At 56.4% G+C, this 27,675-nt stretch overlaps 7 protein-coding genes across 9 annotated transcripts; all 7 read left to right on the top strand.

The window, feature by feature from the left end:
* Window positions 1–1,925: 1,925 nt before the first annotated feature.
* On the top strand, window positions 1,926–6,200 carry ABB37_00893 (putative protein kinase; the record flags this gene model as incomplete). Its single annotated transcript, XM_015797272.1, has 1 exon — window positions 1,926–6,200. One exon carries the CDS (start codon window positions 1,926–1,928, stop codon window positions 6,198–6,200), a length of 4,275 nt encoding a protein of 1,424 aa, XP_015665280.1.
* A 2,516-nt stretch (window positions 6,201–8,716) lies between these two features.
* On the top strand, window positions 8,717–10,559 carry ABB37_00892 (hypothetical protein; the record flags this gene model as incomplete). The annotated part of the gene is made up of 1 exon (XM_015797271.1): window positions 8,717–10,559. Exon 1 carries the CDS (start codon window positions 8,880–8,882, stop codon window positions 10,557–10,559), a length of 1,680 nt encoding a protein of 559 aa, XP_015665279.1. The 5' UTR covers window positions 8,717–8,879.
* An 897-nt stretch (window positions 10,560–11,456) lies between these two features.
* Window positions 11,457–16,352, top strand: ABB37_00891 (hypothetical protein; the record flags this gene model as incomplete). The annotated part of the gene is made up of 1 exon (XM_015797270.1): window positions 11,457–16,352. Exon 1 carries the CDS (start codon window positions 11,511–11,513, stop codon window positions 16,350–16,352), a length of 4,842 nt encoding a protein of 1,613 aa, XP_015665278.1. The 5' UTR covers window positions 11,457–11,510.
* A 340-nt stretch (window positions 16,353–16,692) lies between these two features.
* Window positions 16,693–18,757, top strand: ABB37_00890 (hypothetical protein; the record flags this gene model as incomplete). Of its 2 annotated transcripts, none has more annotated exons than XM_015797269.1 (1): window positions 16,693–18,757. In XM_015797269.1, exon 1 carries the CDS (start codon window positions 16,931–16,933, stop codon window positions 18,755–18,757), a length of 1,827 nt encoding a protein of 608 aa, XP_015665277.1. In that variant the 5' UTR covers window positions 16,693–16,930. The 2 variants fall into 2 exon arrangements, with proteins under 2 accessions (XP_015665277.1, XP_015665276.1); XM_015797268.1 differs by having other exon boundaries at window positions 16,780–18,757.
* A 603-nt stretch (window positions 18,758–19,360) lies between these two features.
* ABB37_00889 (putative mitochondrial chaperone protein DNAj) lies at window positions 19,361–22,522 on the top strand (the record flags this gene model as incomplete). Its single annotated transcript, XM_015797267.1, has 1 exon — window positions 19,361–22,522. The coding sequence occupies exon 1, from the start codon at window positions 19,682–19,684 to the stop codon at window positions 22,520–22,522; it is 2,841 nt and encodes a 946-aa protein (XP_015665275.1). The 5' UTR covers window positions 19,361–19,681.
* A 900-nt stretch (window positions 22,523–23,422) lies between these two features.
* On the top strand, window positions 23,423–25,843 carry ABB37_00888 (putative mitochondrial DNA repair and recombination helicase protein PIF1, putative (TbPIF8); the record flags this gene model as incomplete). The annotated part of the gene is made up of 1 exon (XM_015797266.1): window positions 23,423–25,843. The coding sequence occupies exon 1, from the start codon at window positions 23,723–23,725 to the stop codon at window positions 25,841–25,843; it is 2,121 nt and encodes a 706-aa protein (XP_015665274.1). The 5' UTR covers window positions 23,423–23,722.
* Window positions 25,844–26,423: 580 nt separating this feature from the next.
* On the top strand, window positions 26,424–27,154 carry ABB37_00887 (hypothetical protein; the record flags this gene model as incomplete). Of its 2 annotated transcripts, none has more annotated exons than XM_015797265.1 (1): window positions 26,424–27,154. In XM_015797265.1, exon 1 carries the CDS (start codon window positions 26,642–26,644, stop codon window positions 27,152–27,154), a length of 513 nt encoding a protein of 170 aa, XP_015665273.1. In that variant the 5' UTR covers window positions 26,424–26,641. The 2 variants fall into 2 exon arrangements, with proteins under 2 accessions (XP_015665273.1, XP_015665272.1); XM_015797264.1 differs by having other exon boundaries at window positions 26,437–27,154.
* Between the last annotated feature and the right edge of the window lie 521 nt (window positions 27,155–27,675).

Below are 27,675 nucleotides of genomic sequence, written 5' to 3'. Positions count from 1 at the left end.
AAGCGAGGGGTCGACGAGAAAAAACAGTTGGTTTTCAATTAACACATATTTTTCGTTGACGCGACGAATCATAGCCTCTTTTGTTTTTAATATCTTTACTTTTTCGCTCTTCAAGAAGAAAGAAGTGAAAATTCAGCACAGGTCCAGCAAAAAAGGAAATAGAAGAAAAGCAGGCTATAACGGATGTAATTGACCTTAAAGCCTGCCACCCTTTGTCTTCACCTTCTACAATTTCTTTTTTCGTGTTGTCTTCTTCGCCAACCACACGCCGCAATTGAAAATACGGAGACGGCCATTTTTAGTTTTGAGTGCTTGAGGGACTGTTCACGTCACACGCACATCTCCTCTCCGCAGTTTTCTGTTTTTTTCCTTTCGCTTTCCTTAAAGAACTACCATTTTTGCGCGCCCGCTGAATTCACAACGCTTTCAATTAATTAGTGATCCTTGCAGTTCTTTGGGCCCTTCAAAACCATTTCTACTTTTTTTTTCTCCCGTTGCTTTTCTTCCGGCACTCGTGTGCCCGAGTTCGCCGTTTTTGCGTAAAGGTGAATCTAAAAAAAAGCTATTGCTCTAGGAGATTAGAACGTTGTCTTTTGATAGTACGAACGCGATCCGACATCGAAAGCAAAGAGCTTTCATTTACAGTTATCCGCCGCAGCTTTCTTGTATTTGGTGTATGGAAGCTATCCGTTCTTCTTTTTGTTGTTATTACGCTATTGAGTATATGTTCTTTTTGTGTTGATGCGTGTGTGCGTGTGTGTGCGCGTGTGTGTGGGTCCGCGACGTGAAACATAAGCTTTTGATTCTTTTCGCTTCGCTAAAGGAGAAGAAAAAAGAATAATAACTGTTGTTCTCTTTTTCTTCTTTCTTCTCACTTTCATTATATCTGCGCTATCGTGCGTGTTTTTGCGTAAAACTCCAAAGTGCGTTCATTTCGTGTTGTAATTGTCATCAGAATACCTTTTTCCCCGACTTTTCTTCGTTCTATATTGTACTCTTCATTGGTGCTTCTTGCTCTGTTTCCTTCTCCCTACTTTTTTTTTTATAAACGTGAAACATTGCAACGGCCTCAAGGACGAAAGGAAAAAGACCCAAAGAGCTACACGAGTGCACCATTCTATTGTGCTTTCCTTCCTCCGCACAGAATCAATATATATTAAAGTCTCCATTTTCGCGGCGCACGTTCTTCTTTTTCTGTTTTCTTCTTCATCCACTGTACGCTCTGTGGACACAGAGTCACGAACACTGTCAGAAAGTTTCCTAACTGGTTCGATTCTTTTTCCTATTTTGCTGTTGATCGTTTTGTTCTTGCCACCCAACCTGGCGTCGCTACCGCGCAAGGTTGAGCAAATTCAAGCGTTCATTTCTTCACGTTGTTTGCGTAACAAATCCACAAGCACTTTTTTGAGGCCAAAAACAGCAACCAGAGTGTAGCCGTTGCTTTACGTACAGGAGGGAAAAATAAAACGACTGCTGCCTTCTTCTCCGTTGTACAATAACTTGACAGGGAATTCCTCAAAAAGAGAGAAATCAGCGGCAGCTGCCTACTCTCGCAACACAATTTTTTCTAAAAAAGCTTCTTTAAATTTCACTTGGTGTTTTTTTCTCCGGTGATCTCTGCGTCTCGACAGTCTTGAAAATTATCATCATCGGCTTTTGTTTCCACCTGTTTGAAACATTGTTTTTTCAGTTTCCTTTTTTTTCCTCGACTGGCCTGGTATTGAGATTTAGGTGTTTTTTTCTTTTTTCTTCCCCCCTCTCCCTCTACCTCTCCCTCTCTCGGTGGTTTACACGTTTCTTCTGTCATTCGGCTGGTGAGTGCATGTGCGTGGTCGATTGTCCTCGTTGACCTTTGTCTCTCCTTCTTCTGAGGCTGAGGCTGCTCGTTGTTGTTTTTTTTTTCTTAGTTTTTGATCTCTGCATCCATGCAGGGCACCAGCGTCGCGGAGACCGATAGCAGAAAGGCGGCCGGTCTAGTCATGTCGGACGAGCACGCTGTCTACGGCGGCGTAGCGGGTGGACCGGTGTATCACAGCCTCCCGCGCCGGCACCCCAACGGCAGTGTTTCGCCTCCCCCACGAAGTCAATCCCCTCCCTCCACTCCAGCCAAGCAGCTGCAGCAACTCCAGCAGCTTCATTCACTGCAGCAGCAGCAGTCTCTCGTCTACAGTCCTCCTCCACAAACACGCGCGTTCTCCACCCCGCAGTCCGGCTCTCCCAACTTGTACAGGGTGTCTCCTATCACCTGTGAGAACAGCAGTGAGGTGCCGGCCTTTAATCCGCTGTCGCCCTACCGCAGCACGGCCCCCTCGCAAAGCCGGTTCTTCAACCCCAGCCCCCACACCAGCGCTAACGATCCCACGTATCGAAACGTGGGACCTGGCGTGGCGCCGTCGTCCTATTCCCCCTTCTCCGCCCCCTCTCCGCAGCCGCCGCGCTTTCGACGAGTGATTACCTCTCCACCGACGAGCGTGTCACTCTGCGGTGACCCGACCACCGAGGCGGCGCAGGTGCCCACCACGAAGGCGGAGTCGGGCTTCACGGCAGTGCGGACCAACACGAACGCGCAGCACACGACGAACATCCCGCAAGGCACACCACATTACCGCAACGGAGTGGCCTCCGCGGGAACGCCGGAGGCGTTGTCACCGCACCCGAGCAAATCGGCGCAGTCCATGGGGTTGTCGTCGCCGGCGCCGGCGACTGGTGACGGTCGCCTACACTTTTCCCCACCCAACCAGCTGCACCAGCCTCAACAACAACGCGCAATGGGTGGAGCATCACACAGTGGGCAGACGACCGCAATGAGCAGGAGCCTGCAGATGGCTCCCGGTGCTGCCATGGCAGGCGTCGCCGCACGCCGGTCGGCCAGCCCAAACAACGCCGCCAACTCGTCCACCATTCTCCCGCGCAAGCAGCCGGAGAACGTCTCTCCCGGGGTCAACAGCTCCCTCCTGGGACGATTCTCCGCCTCGTCCTCGCACCCGTCATCGGATGGAGCCATGCAGTTGCTGTCCCGGGCGGCGCTGTCGGGCATCGCGACGCCGCAGCGCCCACTAGCGCAGCCGCACGAGCCCCCGACCGGCTCCCCGCCGCCGCCCCCGCACGCGAGCGTTGTGGTGGCGGTCATTCCTTCCCCTCCGCGTGACGCTGCTGCGCTGCCGGACCTGCCGTCGCACAGTGGCGCCGCGGGCGGTGGCAGTGGCGGCGCACGATCCGGTGAGATGGCCGGGCGGTGGATCTCTCCGCAGCGTCCGCACCGCACCGCCTCTACGGACTCCTCGGACCGTTTCTACTCTCCCGGCTCTGCGCCGTCGTCCTGCGGGACCTCGAGCAGCGCGCCGCCGCAATCGTCGCAGCCGCCGCTGCCACCGCCGCAGCGTTCGCCAGCCATGTACGGTGTGATTGGTCTCCCGTACGCCCGCGCGGAGGCGGGCGCCACTGCAGCAGCAAGCGGGGTGGCGTCTGCCGGTGCTCGTAGCTGCGATGGCAGCACAAGTGCGAAGCCGATGGTCGTCTTCCCTACTACGCAGTTCCACGCGGTGCCGTCGTCATCGTCGTCGTCGTCCTTTTCGCGTGCACCAGCCGTAGTGAAGCGGCGCTCGCCTCCCCAGCCGCGTGAGGAGCAGCGTGCTGGTTTGCCCCAACGCCAACACGACACAATGGAAGCGTGCAACGCACCTATCGATCACGCCGATCCTGCCGCTGCGGCGATGGGAGCGTCGAGTGACGCCACCGCGACAAGCTCGGCGGCTCACCCGCGCTCTGGCTCCAACGGGCTCTCCATGCCGTATCACAAGTCGATCGTTCACGGCGCCCCGAGCAATAGCAGTCGTACTAATAATAATAGCACGCATGCGAGGGCCAGCGTCGGCGCGAATATGAGTCATGATGCCGCCCATGCAGAGGCAGCGATGTCCGCGGCGGGTCAGATGACGGGCGCCGCACGCCTCGCACCTTTCTCACCGCCGCCGCCTCCGCCCGCCGACGGCGACGACGAGCGTGAAGCGGATTTGGACGAGAAAGAACGTGCGTCTCTAGCAGAAGAGCAGCAACAACAGCATCAGCCGCAACACATCACCTCCGTGGCGCCGGCCGTCGTTGTGGCCGCACGTACACGCCTCCCTGTTAGCACCGCCACCGTTACTGCGGCGGTGGTGAACGCCGTCCGCGAGTCCGAGCGACGCGTCTCCGGCACCCCCATCCACGCCTTCGCAGCCGGCGTCAGCAGCCGAGGCTCCCCGCAGCTGACGGCCGACACCGTCTTACCGGTCGCGGCACAGGAGGAGGAGCCGCGCTTCAGCTCCAGCACAACATGCACAACGGAGCGGAGTAACTCCAACAGCCGCCTGCAGGCCACCACCGCCACTACCACCGCTACTGCTGCTGCTGCAGCCACGACTACGACGTCGCCGAAGTCGTCGAAGGCCTCCATGATGGCGGCCCCCACGCCGCTCTCGTCAGGCAGCGCCGGGAAGCTGTCGCAGACCGCGAGCGACCTCTCCACCTGCCTCTCTCGTCAGCAGCGGTTGTCGATGAAGCAGCTGCCGCTGCAACAGTCGCCGCTCAGTGCGACCTACTCCGGCAACGGCAGCCCGGTCGTGACGCGCGCCACCGCCGTCTCAGTGTCGTCGGACGTGAACGGGCAGACGAGCAGCGACAGCGCGCACTTTCACTGCGGCAGCGGCAGCTTCAACTCCACCAGCTCCAGCAAGTCGCCGTCTCCGGCGCTGTCGGGCTACTCCTTCGTCTCCAGCCGCGCGCATCTGCAACGCTACATCGATCAGTGGCGCGACCGCTTTGAGGAGGACAAGTCCGCCTACAAAGAGGGCGGCTACCTCACGGTGACTCCGGGCAAGATTGTGCATTCCCGCTACGTGCTCATCCAGAAGCTTGGCTGGGGCGAGTTCAGTACGGTGTGGCTGGCCTACGACACGAAGCATGCGACGCTGGGCCGCGGTGCGAAACAGGCCTTCGTTGCAGTGAAGGTCGCGAAGTGCCGATCCAGCGTGCAGGAGGCGACGTACTACGAGGTGAGTCTGTTGCGGTACATCGAGGCCCGCCTGCCACCCCACGCCACTGTCACGAACATCATCGACTGCTTCGACGTGCAAGGCGAGTTTGGCATGCACACCTGCATGGTGATGCCGCTGTGTGGTCCAAATTTGCTCTCCATCATCGACCGGGTGAAGGGTCAGCGGGGCCGCCGCAGTGCCGACGACGTGCGGCTGGTGAAAGAAATCATCCTCTCCGTTCTCATCTCCCTGCACGAGCTGAGCGTGCTGAACGTGTTGCACACCGACATCAAGCCCGAGAACATTCTGTGCTGTGCGGTGGACACGAAGCTGTTGGGTTCGATGGAGAAGTTCTGCAGCTACAACAAGGATCGCCGTCACATGATCAGCACGGACGAGTTCCACGACGCGATGAAACAGCAGACAGGCGACCATCTTGTGTGTCTGGCCGACTTCGGCTTGTCGGCGCTGCTGGAACCGCCTGGGTCCGCCGCGACGTGGACGGCGCTGTGCCCCAGCGTGAATCCCTCTCTTCTCGCGCCGCTGATGCGCTGCAAGAAGAACTTCAACGTGACCACCTCTGGCGTGGTGGAGAACCTGCGCGGGACGCTGATTCAAACGCGGGAGTACCGCGCCCCGGAGGTCTTGCTGGGCCTCGACTTTACCAGCGCCACGGATGTGTGGAGTGTAGGCTGCACGGCCTTCGAGCTCATCACCGGCAACTTCCTCATGGACCCGAAGAAGAAGACCCGAGATGCGCGGGAAATGGATGTGGAGCACCTGGCGATGATGATGCAACTCATTGGACCTCTGCCGCCGGAGATCACCGACATTCGTGTGCGCAACAACGACTACTACGATGGCATTATGAAAGGCACGCCTCTGCCGCGTCGCACTACTCGGCCGCCGCCGGAGTACCTGCACCGGTTCGTGGACCAGGATGGCGGCTTTATCTACGCGTCCCGCTACCGCGCTTACCCGCGCCGCAGTCTCGAAATGGAGCTGGAACCGTACCTCGGCTTCCGAGAGGCGCGTTTGGCGTCAAACTTCATCTTGTCGTGCTTGTACTCCTACGACCCGAAGAGTCGACCCTCTGCGCAGAAGCTGCTGGGCCATCCTTGGCTCCGAAGCGTTGGAACGTCGAGCATGGACAAGTGTGCTCTCCGGCAAGCACCGGGCAACTGAAACGGCTTCGTGAGAGGCAGCACGAATCTGCGCTGGTCACAGCTGGAGACGTCGGCACTTTTTGTTCTCTTCATGTTACCATTAGTGTTGTTGTTATCATTTCTCCCCCTTTTCCGTTAGCAAATCGAATTGTCGTTTTCTTTTCCTTTTTTTTTTAGTTAAATGAATGCGTGTGCGTGTGTGTGTTTGGTTGACTCGAATCATTTCGTTTGACTATCCTTATCATTTCGGTTCGCTTGTGTTCTCTTTTTCCTCCTTTTCCCCTTTTCTTCTCGCTTTACAAACTTTCCCCCCTCTTTGTTTGTCCCGTTCGGTCTCGTTTTTTTTTTTGTTTCCTTCGTCTTCAGAAAAAAAAGAAAAAATGCGACATGTCGATATCTGCTTCTTCACGCACTTCTCTTCCTTCCGTCTCTGCTCTCGTTGTCCTTCTCTGCGGAGAGCCCACGAAGTGCTTCGCCTTTTCCATCCCCTCTCGCCTCTTTCTCTTCCCCCATTGAAGCATCTCCGTGTACGTGTTTGCGATGGGCTGCCTTTTTTTTTTTGTGTGTGTGTGTGATAGTGAAGGTGCGGGGAACTGTTGAAGAAGAAGGAAGAGAAAGGACAGGTTCTGAGAAGGGTCTTTCACTTCACCATCGATTATCACTTAAGTTTTGTTTCTCGCTCGGGCGCAGATGGCTCTCTTTCTCTCCCTCTTCCTGCACTTTTTTTTCTGCTGTTGTCGCACAATAGTATAGCTAGAAAGCATGAGGACCGTGAGGACCCTTGTTTTTCTGTTCTAACGAATGTGCTGATGCACTTCAACACTATTATTATTGTTTTTTGTTTTTCTGGTTTGCGCTGTCGCACTCCTCTTGCTTAACCGTTGTAGAAGGTTTTAGTATATATGTATCTCCCCCCGCCTTCGTGCGCATTTCGCCTTGGTTAGCCTTTTTTTTCTTGACTACATGTTCCATTGTTACTTTTTTTCTCTCGTGCTCTCTAGCAACGTCCACCTACTTCAGACCTTCGGTGGAGGTGGCAAGCTCCAACCTGTGAGTCGTCAGCAGGACCTTGTACTCGGTCTCCCCACATGTGTGAATGTACGTGCACGCGGTGCGTATGCAATGCAAATCAAATAAAAATAATATTAAAAAGCGATGAGCGCGACCCAACACGACCGCTCTGTGATCTTTTTGCTGTGACGTCAACGACTCTCTTTTTTATTCTTTTGCCTGTTGTCGTTGTTCACATTCTTTTCTTTATTATTATTATTGTCAGCATACAATTGCTGTAATTGTTAGTAACGCCTTTTATTCCCCTTCTCACCTCTTCCCTTTTAATTGTTTGTCTCGCCACTTTTTTCCTTTCTTCCTCCTGTATATTGCTCGTTTTTCACTTTCTTTTCTCCTCTAACAATAACCGCTTTTTTTTTAGTTTGTCGATGTTTGTTCCGCCGTAGACGGTAGTGTGCGTCTTAGGTCACACATCTCCTTCGTTTCATCTCTCTCTGTCTCCTCTGTCTCCTCTCCCTCTGCGCAACATTGTGTAGAGATGTTACCTCTTTTTCTTTTATTATTAGCTTTGTGTTACTTCTCCCGGGTAACGAGCCATGTGCTGTTACGGCGTTATTTATCTATATTTTGCTGTTTTTTTTTTCATGGTGAGTGCTGGACATTCAACGCAAAACAGGGGTCGATGATTTTACTTTCTGTTTTTACTATTTATATTTGGTTCTGCCATCATAGAGACTTCCCTTCCCCTCTCTTTCCCTCCGCGTGTTCTCCTCAAAAAATATTTTCCCCGTTCTTCTTATTTTTCGTTTCTTTATTATTATTATTACTACTACTTTTGAAAAATGTATCCTTTTTCTTTCTTTAACGCATATTTTTTTCTGGTTTCTGATATTCTCTTGTTTAGGTCTTGTGCTTCCCTCGTCGGTGTTCTCGAGTGATTCATCGAATGCCAATTACTGGGATGACGGAGTGTGCTGCGTGGATTTGCTGCGCCTGATATGTGTGTGTGCGTTGAATCAAATGCATTCGATGTGATGACATGCGATGTGTTGGTTTTTCGTTTTCTTTTTCCCTTCCTCACCATTACGTACGCCGTGGTGAAAGACGCTACTAGCTTTCGCCCCTCAAACAAAAAAAAACCCTTTACTATGCATTACACCGAAAAGAGAGCTGCACACGCAAAAGCACAGGTTTGCCGCCTCGAAATTCCATAAAAAGAAAAGAAAAAGTAAGGAAAGGTAGAAGCAAGCTGCGCATGTATGCACGCGATCAGGACAAAGACCTCAGCTGCTTGACTTCAAGGCCTTTCTTCAACGTCTTCATTAGCGAACGAGTGTTTCCTCTTCCTTGTCTTCGAATTAGGGGCGCCGCGATGACGCAAGCTGTCTCGAACAACTGAGAAAGTGCCCAGAGGTTCTTTTTAGGAAAAAGCTCTCTCGTATTTTTTGGAAGGGATGTCTTCCGGCGCTTTACATTTCTTCTTTCTATCATTCTTGCTCGTTTTTTTTTTCTTGCTGTTCTCCAGTTTGCATCTTTGCCGTGCGTCTTGCATACACGTACGCACAGCAGCACAGCCGTGCCTGCATCAAACTTCTCTGTACCTTTTTTTCTCTGCAGTCTAAAGAAGCCGAGTCCTGCTGTGCTGGCCGACACTTTTCTTTTTATTTTCTCTCGTGTGTGTGTAGCCATGGAACTTGATGACCAACACCCAGAGCGCAGCTCCGTCCCGCGGGTGCAGTGCTGCGTCTGCGGTCTTGTCATCGACAGCAATCCAAGCAACATGTGCCCCAGCTGCCTCCGCGCCCACGTCGACATCACCGATGACCTGCAGAAGGAGTACATCCTCATTCACTGTCCCGAGTGCGGCCGTTACCTGCAGCCGCCGAAGTACTGGGCTCGGGCTGAGCTGGAGAGCCGTGAGCTGCTCACGATCTGCCTGAAGCGCATCAAGGGTCTGAATGGCAGCGCTGGCAGCAACACGAACGCGAACAAGGCGAAGCTGATTGATGCGAAGTTCCTCTGGACCGAGCCGCACAGCAAGCGCGTGAAGCTGCGACTCACCGTACAGAAGGAGGTCTTCAACAACATTGTCATTCAGCAGGCGTGCGTTGTGGAGTACATCGTGACGTGGCAGCAGTGCACCATGTGTCAGAAGGTTGCCACTGGCCAGCCGCAGTGGGACGCTTGCGTGCAGCTGCGTCAGAAGGTGAACCACAAGAAGACGTTCCTATACTTGGAACAGCTGATTCTGCGGAAGCGGCTGCACGAGAACTTTATCCGCATCGAGGGCCAGCCCGACGGCCTGGACTTCTTCTTCGCCCATAAAAGCCACGCGATGAACTTCTTAGAGTTCTTGAACAGGACGGCCCCCGTGACGCGCCGCGATGCGGTGCAGCTCGTCTCGCACGACTCCAAGAACAACACGGCGGTGCAGCACTTCACCTTTGCCCTCGACATCGCCCCGCTGTGCCGCGAGGATCTCGTGCTGATCCCCTACAAGGACTACTACCTAAAGTCTCTCGGTGGGATGGGGCCGCTCGTGCTGGTGCACAAAGTTTTTAGCTCCATCGTGTTTCTCGACCCCCGCACGCTGCGCGCCGGCGAGGTGACGGGGACGCTGTACTGGAAGAAGCCGTTTGCGTCATTGCAAACCTCCCGCGAGTTTGTCGAATTCTACGTCCTCGAGTGCCAGCTGATGCCTGTGACGAACGGCATCTATCAGCTGGGTCTCGTCACGGTGTGCTTGTCGAGCGAGGTCGGCGAGGGCCGGGAGTGGGTCACCCAGTCCCACCTGGGCGGTGTGCTGCACCCCGGGGACCTGGTGAAGGGCTACCTCCTCGAGGGCCGCGTGTTTAACAACGAGGACCTCGACGAGCGCCGGTACAAGCCGGAGCAGCTGCAGGACGTCATCCTCGTGCGCAAGCACTTCCCATCACAGAAGGCGAACCGCAACCGTCGTCTGTGGAAGCTGAAGAAGCTCGACATTGTGACGGCAGTGGGGGAGCCGACCTCCGTCAGCGGCCCGGCCCGCCGCAACGACAGCGCGAACGCGAACGACGACGAGGGCGAGTTCGAAGACGAAGTCGAGCGCGACGCGGAGCTGCGGAAAGACATTGCGATTTACCGTCTCTCGGAGGAGGAGGTGGCGGCGAGGCGCGGCGCCGCCGCAGCAGCAACGGTGCCGGATGAGGAGGCGTACGACGATGAGGAACTGCCGGAGGTGGCGCAGGAGGAGATGTTGGATGAGCTGCAGGTGGATGAGGAGGTGGTGAATGCGGGCGACGAGAACGTGCTGGTGGCGGTCACCGACGAGGACAACGGCAACGAGGAGGTGGCTGATATCCGCAAGAAAGTGCGGATTGAGTAGGGAGAAGGAAAGAGCACGCGCAGATAAAATGCATGAAATGTCAGCCAAGGCGTTTTTTGTTTTAAAGCTGTTGTTTTCCCTTATTACTGCTTGAGCTCCTCTATGTTGGCCTTGCCTTCACTGTTCAACTTGAATCTTCGTTAGTTACCCCTCACAGCCCTGACCACTACGGTCCTGCGTGAAGTTCGTTTGCGTTTTCCGTGTTTTTTTTTTCCTTTCTTGCTCTGTTCGATTAACACCCCTATTAATCTTCTGTTAAGTGAGAGCGCGATGGACCTGCTGCTGCCGCTGCTGAGTGGCAGCTTCAAAAGGAAAAAGAATATTCTCGCGGTTCCTCCAGTAATGATGGATAATACATATGTTTCCTGTTCTATTTCTCTCATCTTGGGTTAACTGTTTATAATCGGTAGCAACCGGCACCCCACCGGGAAAAGGAAAAAAAGATAAACTATTCTAACAACAACAACAGACCCCAAGTGTTTTTGTCATTCCAGTGCATCTGTGTGATGACGCAGCTCTGCGCACTAGTGGCGTCGGCGCGTGCCGCCTATTTAAGGAAAAAAAAAACTAAGTACACGGACACGTGTGGTACACCGGCATAGGGACCACGCGTACTGCAGCTTTCCAAGATGCCGTTGCGCAGATGAAGTTGCTAAGCGTGTTGAGTCGCAATGGTGCAGCCTAAGAAATGGATGAGAACTGTAGCTTCTCACTTGATGCAGAGAAAAACAGAAAGAAAGAGAGTTCACGCCGCTGTTTTCTCGTGTTGTGCTCACGACGCACGTGATTCCAATACCCTCGAGATGTTCTTCTCTTCCCTTACGCTGATTTCTGTGCTTTTTTTAAATTATTTTCAACTACGTCTGGCGGTGGTGGCGGCGTTGGTTTATTTGCATAGACGCACAAACATCGGCGGGTCCGCTTATTCTCTCGGTTTTTTTTTCTTAAATGATGCAGCTAGGCCGCTCGCGGTTGTCGAGGCACACGTGTCTGCGACCACTCGTTTGCCTGATGGAGAGAGATGACCGTTACAGCTGTTCGTTGTGCTTCGCACGGCGACCCCTCCATGTCTCTCCGAGAAACTTTTTCTTAGGTTCACGCGGTGCATGTGCGGTTGCCCGCGCCCCTCCGCCAGTGTCGCTGCATGGCCAGCTAGAGGCACGACTGCTCGTGAGTCCCATCACCCCAAACGAAGCGCTGATGCTGCTCGCCTGCGCATTTCCCGCGGTGTGCCACATCGGCGTGGTGGAGCATCTTGTCCACGTCATACGAGGCAACGCGTGTTGTCTAGACCCCTCTCTGTGTCTCTCCTTCATAGCGCGTCTGCTCTTCCCTGCCCTCCCATGCGGCCTTTGCAGTATGGATGACGAAAGAGACTTGGAAGACGAATTGATGGAAGGGATTCAGCGCCGCGTACCATTGGTCGCAACGTCCCTTAACGACGCAGCGGTGCGAGTGGCGCTGACACCGCTGTGCGAAACGTTGGCGCAATGTATTATGATTTCTCTGCAGGTGCAACTGGCGGAAACGCATGTGCCTTGTACGCAGGCGCGTTGTGACTCGACTGCGCAGCTGTGGGAGAAGAGGGCGGGCGCGTCTTGCTTCGGTTCCGAAGCGATGAACAACGGCAGAGGACAAACATTTATAACGGACGAGTCGGCTTTGCTCGAGCGCGGCGCCGCGTTGCTTCTCGCACTCGTTGCCACGCCTCCTTTTTCTCTTCCTCCTACTTTTACGAAGCGAGACGGATTACAGAATTCAGACGACTCTCCGGGTGGGCTCATGTGGCAGAAACCGGTCTGTGCGAGCCTCATGTGCGCTGCTGTTCAACGTCTCATGGAACGTGGCGCAGCGGATTGCCGGGCGTCAGGGCCCGGTGACACTTCGCTGCCGAAATTGTCGGAGTCTTCTGCGGCGTCGCGCGCGATGCACTCCGCGCGAGCTGCAGGCGCAACTACTGCCGCTCACGGCGTTGTGACGCCGACTGAGGGGTTGTATTGGGTGCGGTTCTGCAAGGCGGCGCAGCGCTGCTGGCATTGGTCCATGCTGGTGTGTTGCGCAACACCGATGCTGCCTTCGCGCGCACTACGGGCTTTCGCCGTCGATTCGCTCGTCGAGTCGTTGCAAAAGCTGCACCAATGTCTCGCTGCAGAGTCAGAAAATGATCAAGTAGGGTTGCGATCGGCGCTTTCGGGTGTGTCTGCGTGGTCGAGGCGGTTGCGTGTTGCCTGCGCGGAGGTGTTGTCGTGGCTGCTGACCCGCAGCCTTCCTGCTGTAAACGCCGTAAAAGGAGTCAAGGAACGCTCGCTCGCAGACGAAGGCGGCACCGCAGCCGGTGCAGACGCGCGCAATGCTGGGCATCGTTGTCTGTGGACGACGGAGCTGCGAAGCGCCTTGCTGGTGCTCGCAAACGACTTCGCAGATGTGGCTATTTATTTAGTACAGGAAGGCGTGTCATGCTGTCTTCGTCACAACGACACAGACCGACTCTGGAGTGAGCAGGTTTCTTTGGTGCCGATGATGACCTCCGTCGCATTTCGCCTCTCCCTCCAGTTTGCCGCGTCGCCGCCGCGCAGCACGCCTGCTGCGTTGTCGGAGGTGAACGTTGCACGTCGTTTGGTGTATGCTGTGTCATCTCTGAACTTGCGAATTGGTGTTGTCTCCCCAGCGTGCGCAGCAAGCGCCGCTGCGAGTGCCGAAGCGATCAACGACACAACGAGACCGATGGATGACGAATCTTCGAGGGTGAGCAAAGACCCGTCTTACGTCTTGATTGCAGAGGAGACGTGGTGCAAACTGGCATGTGTGCAGCGATTTGTGCTGTCAAAAACTTCCGTTTCTTTGTCAAACCAAGCGAGCAGCCCTGCTGTTTCATTGGTAGACGAAATGCCCTTAGAACACATATTGCCCTACGAGCGACTCCTGCGCATTGGTGTACTTCACTTGAGTCTCTCTTCGACTTCCATGATGGCAGGCCTAGAGAAGGACGAGGAGTGCGTTACGGGATGTCAGCAAGACGCAGCCGATACACTCCGGCAGATGGGGATGGCCTCCACCACTGATTCAACCCCGCTTTTCTCACTTGAATTTATTTTCACGTTTGTACGGTGTTGGCGGGCGTGGCTGCACGCGTGCCCCGGTGCGTCTTGCGTAGGTTGGCTGGGCGGTATGGTTGACAGCGGCGGTGTATCTCCCGCCACGGCGGCGCGACGGACTTTGGGCGGTCGAATGAACAGCCAAAACGGCACGTCGCTGCTCAAAGATCACAACAGCGTCGCCGAGACGCGTGTAGTCTTACCAGCAGCGAAGGACACCCGCGAAAAAGCGTGTTTTTTCGATGCGGAGAACTCGCTGCCTTCTCTGCATCAGTTGTCTCTGTGGCTGGTGGAGACGTGGGTCGCGTCGCTCAGCTCTGAGGAGCAGGATCGCAGCCCTCTCGATGTGTGTGCGTGCTGGTCCGCGCTATCTACGCCGCCTCTCGTCCGTCACAGCACCGTGCCAGCTTCGCCACGTGCGACGCATGAAATCCTTTTCGCGTGCGAGCAGCGCCTATCTCGGCAGTGCGGGGACTATCTGTCGCAAGCATGCAACGCGAGGCATGACCCAACCCTCTGCGGGCTCCTTCAGAGGTGCGAAATGCGGCCCCGACTGTGCAAGGCTGGAGAGGCGGCACCGATGACCGCCGGGTTGGACGGCGCGGATGACGCCTCGAACCGACGGTGGCGTCCCATGTACGCACCCCCCTTTATCTCCCACGTCGGACTGCGGCTGTTACGGGCGGAGTCGCTGCTCATAAGAGGGGAGTTTGCAGACGCAGGAGACGACGGCTTGCGACTGCCGCTGGCGGAGACGGTGGTGGATCTCCTGCGACGCACGATCGAGTCGCCGCTATCGATGGAGGTGACGTTTTTTCAGCTGTCGATGATCACAAAGTACGTGGAGTGGTGTGAGGCGGCGGCCGTGCACACCGGGTGGGGCACGCTGAGCGTTGAAGACTGCCGTCGCGAAGCAGACGGCGATGAAAACGTGGAATCGGATGCTTCAGGCCGCACGCAGCTGGGCGCGAGTGCACCGTGGTGCATCCTCACTGTGGAAGGCTTTCCATCAAGCAGCGGCTTACCTGGCAAAGCGGACATGGCAGCCCTTGTCTACTTGTGGCGCCTGTGCGACGGCGCTGCGACTGCAGTGCCGCAGCAAAAGTCCATGCTTCGTGCACCGACAGGTGAAGGAAACGGTGTGGGTAGCGTCCGCGAAAAGTACGCTGTGATGCCGTATGATCGCTCTTTATGCGCAGTGTCGCCGCTTTCCGTCGTCGAAGCATCATACCGACGTGGGGCACAGCCGTGGCTGCGCCAGGCGGTGGACCAATGGACGCGTCGCTACGCCTTTCGACTTCTTTTGTTTCTGCTTCAAGAAGAGTCCTGGCAACGGTATCGGAAAGCAACGTCCCATCACCGCATTGCAGCGGCCCCTTCGCCACTCACTAAGAGCATCGGGGTCGGTCCAAAAGCATGGGAGCCAACGTACGCCGCTCCATTTCATTCGCCAAGAAGCCACGTGGGTGGCACTCGAACTTGCGCTCTCCCATCCGTGTTGATGACGCCGGACCAGTGCCACTCTTTTCTGTGGCGCAGCGATGCTTGGCAGCCACTTCTCTGCAGCGCAGCGCGACGGCTGCTAAAGCGGGTCGCGCAGTTGACGACGGAGGTGCACAGCTACCGAAGGCTGTTCCATTCTGGTGTGCCGTGTACAGTGGAGGACGCCCGGCACGAGGTGGCGCTGCTCCTCCACAGGTTGAGTGGGCATTTTCACATAGAAAGAACGAGGAGTTCGCTTGCCGCGTGTGTCGTGGCTGCCTTAGCATCGATCCGTGAAGGCGAGTCTTGTTCGTTGTCTGACACGACGAGTGACGCCAAAGGCCATTCGACGTTCTCACCGTGGTTTCCGTCCCCGCACCATTCCCAGCCGCTCGCTGATCCGGTGCGGGAGCTGGAGGAGAAACTGATGTCTCTCGGACTGGCTGCGTCGAGCACCTTTGATCGTTGCGGTTCATCTGACCGCATAGGTATTGACCAAACTGTGGGGGAATGGGATGATGGGGATGCTGACGATACGGCTGCTTCAGTCGCAGAAGAGGCGCGTGCGATGCTGACCACGCTCTGCGCCGCTCCTGCGCTTACGTTTCTCACGTCGCCTCGCGTCCTGCGGTTCACAGAGGAGGTGTGGCGTACATGCTGGGTGTGGCTTTTGCAGTTTTCCCGCGACACAGTCACTGGGCAGCGAACACATCATCGATGTGATGGTACTTCAGAAACAGACAGCATGTGGCGCGACGCGCACCTGATCAGTGAAACCGCCGAATTGGATGCGCTGGTATCGTGCCGCGCCATGCTGCACGCCACTCGTCACTTTCACGTGCTCGCCGCGGAATTGCTAGAGTACCTGTGCACGGTATACGTTCCAGCGTTGACGGCGTCCGCCGACGGCTTCTTCTCTTGCTTTGTCACCACCCCAGTTGAGGCGCTGGAGCGTCAGCTGACGGCGGGAGATGCCACGTGCGACTCCCAAGTATCGTGTTGTGCTCCTCTGCAGTTAGGTGCCTCGGACAGGGGTAACTTTCGTTTCTCTGCGTCGTCGCTGCGCACGTATGAGGTGTTGTGTCTCGGCTGTTTTGGCAAAGGGGAGCGACGACCTCCGTGTGTGTGGCAGCGGTGGATGCAAGAGCTGGTGCACGGGGATGCTGCACTTCAGGAACACCGTCTTGTGCATTGGAGGTCGCGTCTTGCGTGCTGACCAAAGAGGTAGCGCACATACTTTTTCCTTTTAATACCTCTCTTCCCGCGTCAATCGACTTGTGCTTCTGCGGTCGAATCTCGCACAACTTCTGCTACGAGTTCATCTCTCTTTCTGCTTCCCGACAACTGGTAAAAGAGAAAAACAGAAGTGTTCAATTTCACGCCTGCGGAATCTCAAAGCCTCAGCAACGGCTGACATTTCGCCCCCCTCCCCCCCCCCTCGTCATTGTCACGCACTCCGTCGTACGCGCAAAGCCTGAGTGCGCTTGTTTCCCTTGTATGAGTGTGTGTTGAACTCCGCCTTCACGCTTCCTACCGGAACTCTCCCTCCCACTCCAGTTTTTTTCCTCCCTCTCCTTTTTGTTGAGGTATTTGTGTGTTTTGCCGCGGCGTCAACGTTTCCATTCTCGATTTTTAATTGTCCAGCCTCTTTCAGCGGCGTGCATCGTATATACCTAGAAAGAGAGAGAGAGCAAGCTCGTACTCACACACACACATATACACACTCGCACTCCAAAAGAAGAACGAACTAGATCAAGAGGCTTACACCCCTTTTTTTTTACAGATTCCACCAAAATGTCATCGCTGCCAACCTTCAACGCGTATGACGGCGGTGGCTCCAATCCACGAAATTCCCACACACTTCAGCAGCAGCAGCAGCAGCAGCAGCAGCCTTTGCGTCGCGGCGGGGCCCCGGTGCCAGCCCCACCCGCCCTCCTTTCCACCAAATCGTCCGCCACCCGCTCGCTTCACTCCACACCCGTAGAAAACTTTTACGATGCGTCGACGGCCACGACGACATCCACGCCGTCGTCGCCTCCCTCCTACGGCGGCACCGCAGCCACTTCCTCGACCGCGCAGCCGCACAGAAGGTCCTCTTTACGACATCGCGCCCGTGACGCTCCACACTCCTCCAGCGCCGCTGCCACAACGACGGCGCCGGCAACCGCAGCAACTTCGACTTCTACGCCGGCGCTCCCGTCGTCCGCCACTCCTTCCTCGTATTCACACGCACGACGCACCCCACATGGCAGGAGCAGGCGGGGAGACGCGCGTAGCACCCCGTCCGTCACCTCTGCCCCTACACCGCTCAACGCCATCACGCGCCCGACGACGCCCGCTGGGACGGCGTCGAACTCGAAACGGCATTCATCGCAATCGCGCAGAGCTCCACGTAGCCTTTCACGGCGAGCCCGCGACAAGTCAATCCGCACGCCCACGCCGGAGGATCGCCTGCGCGGTGGAGAGCGGCCATGCGTGCCCCTCTCCCGCGGGCCGGGGTTCACTTCCTCCGCAGCGGCGGTTTTGAACGGTCCGACGATTGTGCGTGCCAACTCCCCCGCAGCAGCTGCATCGTCCTCCGCTCGTCGGTCGTTTCCTGGCGATGACATCCGAGTCGCTGGCGATCAAACGAGCGGCGGCGTCCGCTCGCACCGGACCACGAACCCGAGCTCGGCCTTGCCACCGCAGGCGCGGCAGGAGACAGGCGCACCGACGCCTGCGCGCTCCTCCTCGGCGTCCCCCTCTGACAAGGTCGTCACGGCTGGTCCGACCATCATGTCGAACGTGGAGCGGGAGAAGGCTGAGCGCGCAGCCCGCAAGCAGCTGCGCTCCTCCATGTACAACGGACACATCAAGGTGCACGGCTACGTCGCACAGACCGCCTACGCGCAGCGCAATCCCTTCCGCTGCCAGGACTTCGCGGAGTTTGCGGCGAATCCGAAGTATCAGCCGCCGGCGGGGTTTGACATATATTCCCAAGCCCTGGCCACACGCGTGTACGGTCTGGAGGTGAGTCGTGCGAGTCAGGGCGAGTTTATGATGCAGCGCCTCGTCGAGGCCGCCCACCCGGCCACCGCGGAGGAGCGGGCGGAGATGGAGGCGCTGCTGAGCTCCACCCTAGAGAAGCTTCAGGGGGGCGATTGGTTCTACAAGTGGACCCGCATCAACCACGTGCACCAGCGATACGTGTGGCTGAACCTGCAGCGGGCCACGCTCATGTGGTCGATAAGTCCCACGCAGAGCGTCGTGCTGAACGCGGAGATTAAGCTCTCCACTGTCACGAGCATCACCCCTGACTGTTTGCAGCTCGAGTCGCCGATGCGGGTCTTCTACCGCATGACAATCAACACCCCTGATCGCTGCATTAGCCTGGCGACTGAGATTCGCAAGAAGTTTGATGTGTGGTATCGCGTGCTGCTGCAGCTGACGGCGCCGAATCTCGTGTACGGTGTGCCGGGCGTCTGGGGCCGTCCGTCGAGCAGTTTGAATACAACCGGCAGGGGCGCGGCGAGCCGGTGGGCATCGCGCTTTAGCCCCCTCGATGCCGTGGTGAACGACACGACCGGGCATCTGGGTAACGATGACATCTACACCCATGGATTGCTCTCCTCCAGCGACTAAAGAAGAAGAGAAAAAAAAAGGCGTTAGTGCCTCTTCGTTTCTCTCGGTTGTCCATCTACGTACATTACTTCTCTCTTCTTTTTATGTTTGCTTTTAGGGTACCTCCGCTTTCTGGGCTGCGTTGTTGCTTTGCGATTTTCCGCTCATTCGTTTCCAGAACTGCGTTGCTTGTTCTCTCTCTTTCTCTAGAGCAGCTCCACCTCCCACCCTCTCTTCTTGTGAAGCGTGGGTACGTTGATGGGAGTGCAAAAACTTTCCTTTTTCAAACATAGCAAAAGAGAATTGTAACGAAAGAAACGGCTCAACGATGAAGACGGAGGGGGGCGGAGGAGCGGACGTTTTCCTTCTTGACTTCAATGGATTCCCACTTTAAAAAACAAGTAAACGAATAAATAGGCGCGCTGATGGTGCCTGTCCCATGAATTCGATGCCGGTGCCACGTGAACAACTCCACATCTTCATCTCCATCCCACCAACAACGATGCATCTCATCTTGTGCGTTTCTCTTGTGCACGTCACTGGTGTCCTCCATGTACAAATTTTGTGTTCCATCTTCTTTTTTCCCCTTTTCTTTCTCTCTCCTCTTTCTCATTGCAACGCTTAGTCGATGAAAGAGGAGATACGAAACACCCGACGTGCACAACGTGCATTATCCATTCCCTGTTGTTGCTTTTGTTCTTACCGCTGCGCTGTCTGAGGTCGCGCTTCTTCACCACCGTTCACCATCTCTTCCACGCTTTCCTTTTTCAGGAACAAGTGAGAGGAGTTTTGTTTTCTTTTCTTCTCTGGCAACATTTACCTCTTCTTCACATCTTCCTAACGCAGCTCTTTATTAACGGTTATTTCACCCCCTTTGCGTGTCCGCATTAGCGTCTCTTTTTCTTATATATATATATATACATTTTTTTTCTCTTTCACTTAGTCATGAACGACGACGCGTACGTCGAGCGAGCCAGAGTGCTGCTGCGCGGGCTCGAGAGTGAGAACGCCGAGAATGCCGACATCAGCGCTGCCGCGTACTCGTCCTCCGACCCGTCTGGTTACTACGGCTGCCTCGGTGTGTCACCGAAGGCCACTCCGCAGGAGGTCCGGCGTGCCTTCTTGTTTCTCAGTCAGCGCTACCACACCGACAAACACAGCAACCAAAGCGAAACGGCGCAGTCGCTCATGAACGATCGCTTTCAGCAACTGCAGAACGCCTACACGGTGCTGTCAGATGAGCGTCAGCGCGCCGCCTACGACGCCGGCGGTGCCACCGGCATTGAACGGCTTTCCTTAGTGCCGGTTGGCCTGCACCGGCGGGAGGATATTCTGTCCTACGTGCTCTCGCTGGAGCGGGAGGCGCAGCTGCTGCAGACGGCGAAAATGGCATCGGCATCGTCGCAGACGACGCTCAACTTCTCAACGGCGCATTTTTTTCCGTTTCTGGCTCCCGAGGCGGCGGCGGCGGAGGCGGGAGGAGAGGCAGAGGGGGAGGAGGGCCAAGACGAGAAGGAAGAACTGCAAGGTGTTGCTGCTGCTGCTGCTGCTGCGACGGCCACGGCCACCACAGCGGTGGAAGAAGGTCGCGCTGACGCGACTGTGCAGCCGACGACAGGGGCGTCCGCGCAAAGCAGCAGCAGCGAACCCGCGAAAGGCCAACGCAGCTCTTTCGTGCCTTCTCTCGCTTCTCCGTCTGCACCGTTTAACGCAAGAGCAACGCCAGCAGGCTCAGCAGACACATCGACAGCGTCGGCTGCCGCCGAGAGCAAAAAGACGGCGACGACACCGCAAGGTGCGCCTGGCGTGTCTACCACAGGAGGCGCGAGTTCCACCGAAGCACCACATGGGAGTGTGAACAGCAACCGCAACAGCGGGGGCCCAACTATGGCGGCGCACGTCACCGCCAAGGAGATCGAGGTCGATGGCAGGCGGCAGATTGTGCTGATCCCCAGTGCGGATGTGCAGCGACAGCTGCGGCAACGCATGCACGCGGAGTCGGACGTCAGCAGCAGCGGTGGTGCATCTGCTTCCTCTTCCTCCTTTTCCTCTCCCAAGCGTAACGGTGCGGGGCGGCCTCGTGGGTCGCCCCCTTTCCGCCGTCTCACCCCCGCGCAGTCGGTGCTACTGGCGGTTATTCCCAAATCCGTTGCCTTCCGCAGCTCTTTCCAGCACATGCTAACGCCGAAGCTCGTCGCGACGTTCCGCACCGATGCTATGACACTACAGCGGAGCAACAACACAAGTCTCACCACCTCCGTCGAGTATCAGCCAGATGACATACGCACCTACGAGTCCTCGCTGCGCTTCACCGTGACGGCGCTGAAATGGTGCTTGCAGCAGCATCGCGCGTTGACGCCTCTCTGGGCGATGAAGTCGAAGCTGACGGCCTTCAAGGGGGCGCAGCTGCTCCAGAAACTAGAGTTGACGCTCATCCGGAAGCTGTCGCCGACGACGGAACTGGAGAGCGCCGTGGCGATGTCGCTGAACGAGCACGGCTTCTTCCGCTCCTCCGTGAACGACTTGACGGCGGATGTGCAGCAAGGCGTGAGCGCCTACATCGGCTTCCACACCATGTTCCTCTCCGCCTTCACCGGTGGGAAGGTGATTCTCGGTGTGGACACGAAGGACCCGAAGAACCCGCCAGCTTATGGGCGGCTGCGGTACACGATTAACTGCTCCCCGCTGGCTGGGCAGACCACGCTTGGCGTAGAGGCGTTGTACTGCCCATCCAATGTCCAGCAGTACGGGTTGAGTTTTTCGACGGTGCTGCCCTACTCCATCAGCCCCATTGCCCCGCCGCTCTTCTTGGTCGAGAGCACGCAGTTCGCGGTGGTGAACCAAATCTCCCTCCTCTACGTCCGCGGCCCGCACCGCATCTCTGTGCCGATCATCGTCTTTATTTCCCCCAAAGTCAGCCAGGGTCTGGCGTGGATGTCGGTCCCTCTCGCGGTGTACAGGATCGCCACCATGCTCTACAGACCTTACTCCCGGGCCAGGGCCATTCACTACTACACGCAGCAGCGCAAGCTACACATCGCGGAGACGGATGTGGCGCGAGAAAAGGCACGGCTGGAGCAGCTGGCGCTGGAGAGTCTCGTGCTGATGAGTCGCGCCAGTGAGGAGCGCAAGGGCGGATTGGTCATCCTCAACGCGCGCTACGGCGTCATCGAACCGCAGTTCGCCGAGGTCGCTACCCCACCTCGCACGCCAGTCGTCACACGCACCCCGACACCGCTGCCTTGTGCGGCCAACTCCTCATCGACCCCCACCACACCGCCACCACCGTCGTCGGGTCCCGCGAATACTTCGGGGTCACCGCCTCGGCGACGTACGAAAGCGGCGGCAGCGGCAGCGGGTGGAGGGAGAGGCGGAGGTTTGGCTGCTTCGAAGGGTTGGTGGCCTTCGCAGATTCTGGCGCGTGTGGCGGAGCGCCTGGTAAACGGCTGGCTGCGACGGCGCGCGAGTGCGGCGGCGAGGGAGAGGGAGGGCGTCGGTGATGGCGATGGTGACGCCTACGAGGCGGCGCACGACGCAGTGCGACAGGACGCGATTCCTCTCGTCATTGACGTCACCATTGCCGTCCAAAACTTGGTCCGCGACTCTGCCCTGACGCTTCCAGCCGGCACCAAGTCTACGCTGGTCGGTTTCTGCGATCCTGACCCGTACACGCCGGAGCAGAAGTCGCTGAAGGTTGTGTACTGGTTTCGCAAGCGCAAGCACACGGCGATTTTTGCGGATGACGAGGCGGTCGAGCTGCCGCAGCGTGAGCACCTCATGACGTGACCGCGTAAAGAGAAGAATAGAATTAAAAAAGGGATGGGAGATGTGTGTGTGTGTGCGTGTGTTTACGCTTCTACATGCTACGGTGCGACGGAGGATGCGAAAGAAGGAATACCGTCCAGTGTCGTGTGGATGTGTGTTGGAAGACCCGTTGTTTTTTTGATAATGGAAAGGGTTAAAGGATGATGATGATGATAAGGGACGGCTGCGTTCGTTTTCACTGCGAGCGCTCCGTGGATGGGCAGCAGTAGGTGCCTACAGCTGTTGGTTTTTTTTTTCTTTTCGCCTCCTAGCCTTTTCCCTGTGACGTATCCGGAGAAGGTGTTCGTCTTGAATTAATGCGATTTCGCACCATAGCGCTTCCGTTGAACGAATGACAGCGCCGGAGGACCACTCAGAAAGAGAAAAAAGCAATCGCTGAAGAAACACTCTTGGAGCTTTTTCTCTATTGTTTCTTGAATGGCACAGCTTGTTGGATCACAATTACTCTCTTTAATAGAAAGCAACAGACTAAGCACAGACGAGCTGCACGTAATTTGACCACCATCTCTATGCCAGCAGCAAAGAAAGAGGTCAGGTGCCTTTTAGGGCCTTCACCGCGCATGCAGGTATGTGTGTTTGTGTGTGTCGGCCAAGTGCAAAGAGTTGCCTTCCTTTTGCTTCTCTCTACGGACGTTCGCCGCGTTTGCTGCGCTCCTCTGACGGCGTGTTGAGGCGCGATGATGCACGGACGCAGGGAGAGAGCACGCGGTCGCTCTTTTGCGAAAGATTCGTGCTGGCGACGAGGTGACTCTCCAGCGCCTCTTTCAAGTCAGAATGCTGCGTCTTCTGGATGTGCCCCATTCTATTGTTTGAGATACACGTCTCTCATAGGCTTCAATTGCTCTTTCCTACTCAATTTCAGTCTGTTTGTCTTGTTTTATGGTGGCTCCTGCCGCGTTGACAGCGTCTTGCTCGTCGCGGCGGGTTCCTGTACAACCATTTGAGCTTTTGTCTCTCTTCTCTCTCACGCAGTTGTTTAGCTGCGGAAATAATAATCGAACAAAGAAGCAAAGAACGCTGCGTTGTTTTAAATTGTTGTTATTACTCACAGATCCACAGAAATAGGGAAGAGAAACGCTGCGGCGCATTTTTTTTTGTTTCTTCTTTCTCTTTATTTATTTTTCTTTCTTTGAACTGACTTGCGAAGAAGCCCCTACCTCCATGTTTCGTCGTAGCTACGCCCGCCTCTTCTCGCATCTCGTCCGCGAGGTGGACACGGCTGGCTTTGCTGGTGACTTCCGTCGCCTCGGCCACGTCAACGCGGCCAGCACTCGGAAAACAGCGAAAGAGGCGGTCCAAGCCGGCTGCAACGTTCTCTTCTGTGGACATCACCGCACCGGCAAACTGACGCTGCTAAAAGCGATTGGGCAGCTGTGCGAGAAGGAAGGCAAGCGGGTCGCCTACGTCTCCGCCGACAACCAACGCGCCAACCGTCTAGACGGACTACTCATTCACTTCTTTATCGGTTTGCGTGTCAGCCGCGATGAGCTGCCCTCACAGGAGCAGCTCGAAGGCACACTGGAGCGACACGTTCGCCTCGTCGAATCCACCTACGCGAGCAGCTTACCCAGCCTGTGCAGCGTCGATGTGCTGGTGCTGGATGCGCTGGAGCGGGTGTCGCCATCGATTTTGCTCTCGATGGACGCGGTGGCACGCCGACTGCGGAATGCGCCGAATGCACCCTTTGGTGGGCTACGGGTTTACGCCACGGCGGACTTCTGGCGCCTGCCCGTCACCCCCACCAGCGACACCGGCGGCTACCTCTACCAACTAGAGCAGTGGAATGACTTCTTCCCGGTCCAGAAGCTGCTGCACACGACCCACGGGCAAGACAAGGATCTGCAGCGCTTCACCGAGCTCGCCCTGTTCGGAGCGCTGACGCTGGAGGACATGAAGGAGATGGAGGCGAAGTCGATGGCGGGGAAGCCGGAGGCGGAGCTGATGTCGTGGACCAGCTCCACTACGCAGGTGGATGACAATCGAAGCAGCAGCAGTGGCGGCCACAGCGCAGAGAACGACGGCGAGAGCGCAGAGGTGGATGCGATGAGTGTGGCGCAGTTGACAAGTTTTGGGAACGACTTGGAGCTAGACGGGGCCGACGATGAGGAAGGAGAGGAGGGGGCGCTAGGGGCAGGCGAGCACACCTACACGCGGAGGAAAACGGCGAAGAGGAGGAGGGGGATAGGTCTAGCTGATGCCCCGGGGGGCACCACGAGCCGCGGTAGTGGCACTTCTTCTTCCTCGACCCTCTCGTTGCTGAACGACGACATCCTCTCCAGCGGTGCCGTCGTCACCCGCATGCTCCCACGCTTCCCGCGCCAGCCCGCCATCAAGGTACCACCGAAGCGGAGCATTCAGTTCAAGCGCACCGAGGTGGGCAGCTTTCTTGTTACGATGCTCGCGCAGTCCTCCACGCCTGCCTCCTACGGCCTTGTTGACGCGTTGAGCGTGGACGTGGGAGACAAGGTGCATCTGCTGATGGATGGGCAAAAAGACTACGGTGTAGCGGGCGGTGCGGTGGGGGAGGTCATGCAGGTGCGTCCACACTACCTATCCATTCACTTCCCACGAGAGCACCGTACGATTGACCTGCCACGAACACGCATCTCGTGCTACCATCCGCAGTACCCCGAGGTGCGCTATGAGCTGCAGCAGTTCCCGGTGTTTCCGCGGCAACGCATCTGTCCTCTGAACATTCTAGCCTTTCCGAACACGTACCACGTGAACCTGAACGGGCGCCGCATGGCTGATACAAACGACTTGGGCAACCTCCTCGCCCACATGCGAGACTTCAATGACTTCACTCTCCGAAACACCTCCGACTTCGCGCACTTAGACGGCATGGTGCACGAGCCCACGCGCATCTACTACCGCCAGATCAGCGGCAAACCGGTCACCACCGCGAAGGAGCAGTGGTGCCGCAACTGCAAAGTATTCGTTCCCGCCGCGTCTTTCTTCCAGCATTGGACCGCGTGCGTGCGAGCGGTGCGGTGGTGCGGCGAGTGTAACAAGACCGTTCCGCTGGCGTTGCTGGGGCCACACCAGGAGAAGCATCAGGTGGTGCTCTGCCTGGACTGTGGGCGCGGCGTGGAGTGGCGACACTGGGAGGCGCACCGCCTCTCCTGCGGGGACATGATGCGGGAGGTGAGCGCGGACAATCAGTTTATTCCACTCCGCACCCGTCAGCGGGCGCTGGAGCTGGGTCTTGACAAGCGCGACCTGCACAGCATGCGCCGTTTAAGCCGCTGCCACCTGCCCAAGCCGCGGAGTGCCTTCAACTGAGCTCACTGTGTAGAGGAAGAAAACCATAGAGCAGCGGCGCCGTCTCACCCTCGCCTTCTCTAGCCTTCTTCTGAACGTTTTCGTGTTTTTTTTTTTGTGGCTGTTTGTATGCTTTGGAGGTGGGCGGTTCAGTTGCTCCCTGTCCCCTCGTGTGCTCATGCGCCGCTGCTGTTTCATGCTTCAGAAACGATCATGGGGAGAAACGGAGAAAACATAGGAGGGACGTCAATCCTGCGCCGCAGAACACCGCAGCGGGCACGCCTGCGTCTGTCTTGTTTATATTGTTGTTTCTGTGATCTGCTCAGGAAAGACAAAATAAAAGCTTTTTCTTCTCTCTAGAACTTGAAATATCTGCGAAGAGTTTTGCGAGACCCCCTCCCCTTTCTTCCGACGAAGAGGTGAGATGAAAAGAACAAACAACCGCGACGTCCTTGGTAACTCAGAATGCACCCACGAGTGTTGCGCGCTGCCTCTCCTCCCTCCCTCTGAAAGGGAACGCTGTTGCCGTGGTGCATGTGTATGCGTTTTCATAAACGGCTGGAAAAACACACATACCGTCATCTCCTTCATCTTCACTAAAGACACCTCTCTAAGTACCTCTCTTCTTGTTGGTGCGTGAGCTTTCACGGTTCCAGTCCATTGTGAACAACAGGGTAGAGAGTACGGAAGAAAACAAAAAAAAAACTGAAAAAGGCGATTGACGCCGTGCTCCTCCCCTCCCCGACAACACATCGGCGAAACACTTTAAAAAAAGGGAAAAGAAGCGGGCGCATACCCCCCAAAAATAATACTAAAACGATGCCCCCACCAAGCCGCCGCTCCGCTGCCCCCTTTCGCCCTTTTCTATCGAGCAGCCTCGATGAATACCTGAGGCAGTACTGGGCCGTCGTCTTCACCGTCGGAGCGCAAGCGATAGACACCGGGCACATGCGCCACTACCTCGCCTGGTACGCCACCCGCCTCAAAGTAGTCGAGTTAGATCACCACCTCTACGCCCGCACGCTGCGCGATCAACTTATCGCCAAATCCGGCACCGCCGCGCTGCCGCTGCTTTTTGTGAACCAGAAGGTGGTCGGCACCATCGCCGATGTGCGCAGCTACGAGGAGCGGCGCCTGCTGAAGGACATTGTGCAGTTTGGCTTTCAGTGGCGGACGGGTGCCGGCGTGGGCGGCGCGCCGCAGCCGCTGAACACGCTGCCCTCCGCGTACCGAGACACGGAGCTCTTCCGCGGCCGCTACCGTGGTGCGCCTATTGCCCGGCCTGTCGTGCAGCTGCCGCAGCTGCATCCTTATCACAACGAGAAGGATTAAGCCTCCTCAGCGTTTTTTGTTGTTGGTTTCTGCCACAACTCTGCTACTTGGTGAAACGAGGAGGATACTGTACGCCGCCTTCCTGCGCGCACCTTCCACCACACTTTCTTCTGCATCTTGCGCTGGACCCTCGCAGAAGGAGAAAATAGATGCTGCCTTTTTTCTTCTTCTCTTCTTTCAAGCGACGTACGCAGGTCCACGGAGGGAGGACGACGCTCTTGAAAGAGAGGAAAGCAAGGCAGCAGCGACTGTTGGCCACGGCGTAGGCTGAGGAGCGGAAACCGCAACGCAGACAAAGAGGAAGGAAAATTAACGTCCTCGTCTTTCTCTTGCTGTTTCATCTCTTCTTCTTGTTGGTTATTCACACGTCTACGAAGCTTAACATAATCAAAAAAGAAAAAAGAGGAAGCAACGCCAAACGCAGAGGCACGCAGCTGGTACTGCCTCGCTTTCTTGCATCTGTGATGCTGAGAAAATACACACATATATATATATATATATATATATATATGTATAGTAAT

This window comes from Leptomonas pyrrhocoris, assembly GCF_001293395.1.
Source record: "Leptomonas pyrrhocoris isolate H10 chromosome Unknown, whole genome shotgun sequence".
In the NCBI taxonomy this organism is placed as follows: domain Eukaryota; phylum Euglenozoa; class Kinetoplastea; order Trypanosomatida; family Trypanosomatidae; genus Leptomonas; species Leptomonas pyrrhocoris.
Note: the sequence above shows the minus strand (reverse complement) of the source record. Positions and strands in the feature narration are given on the sequence as shown.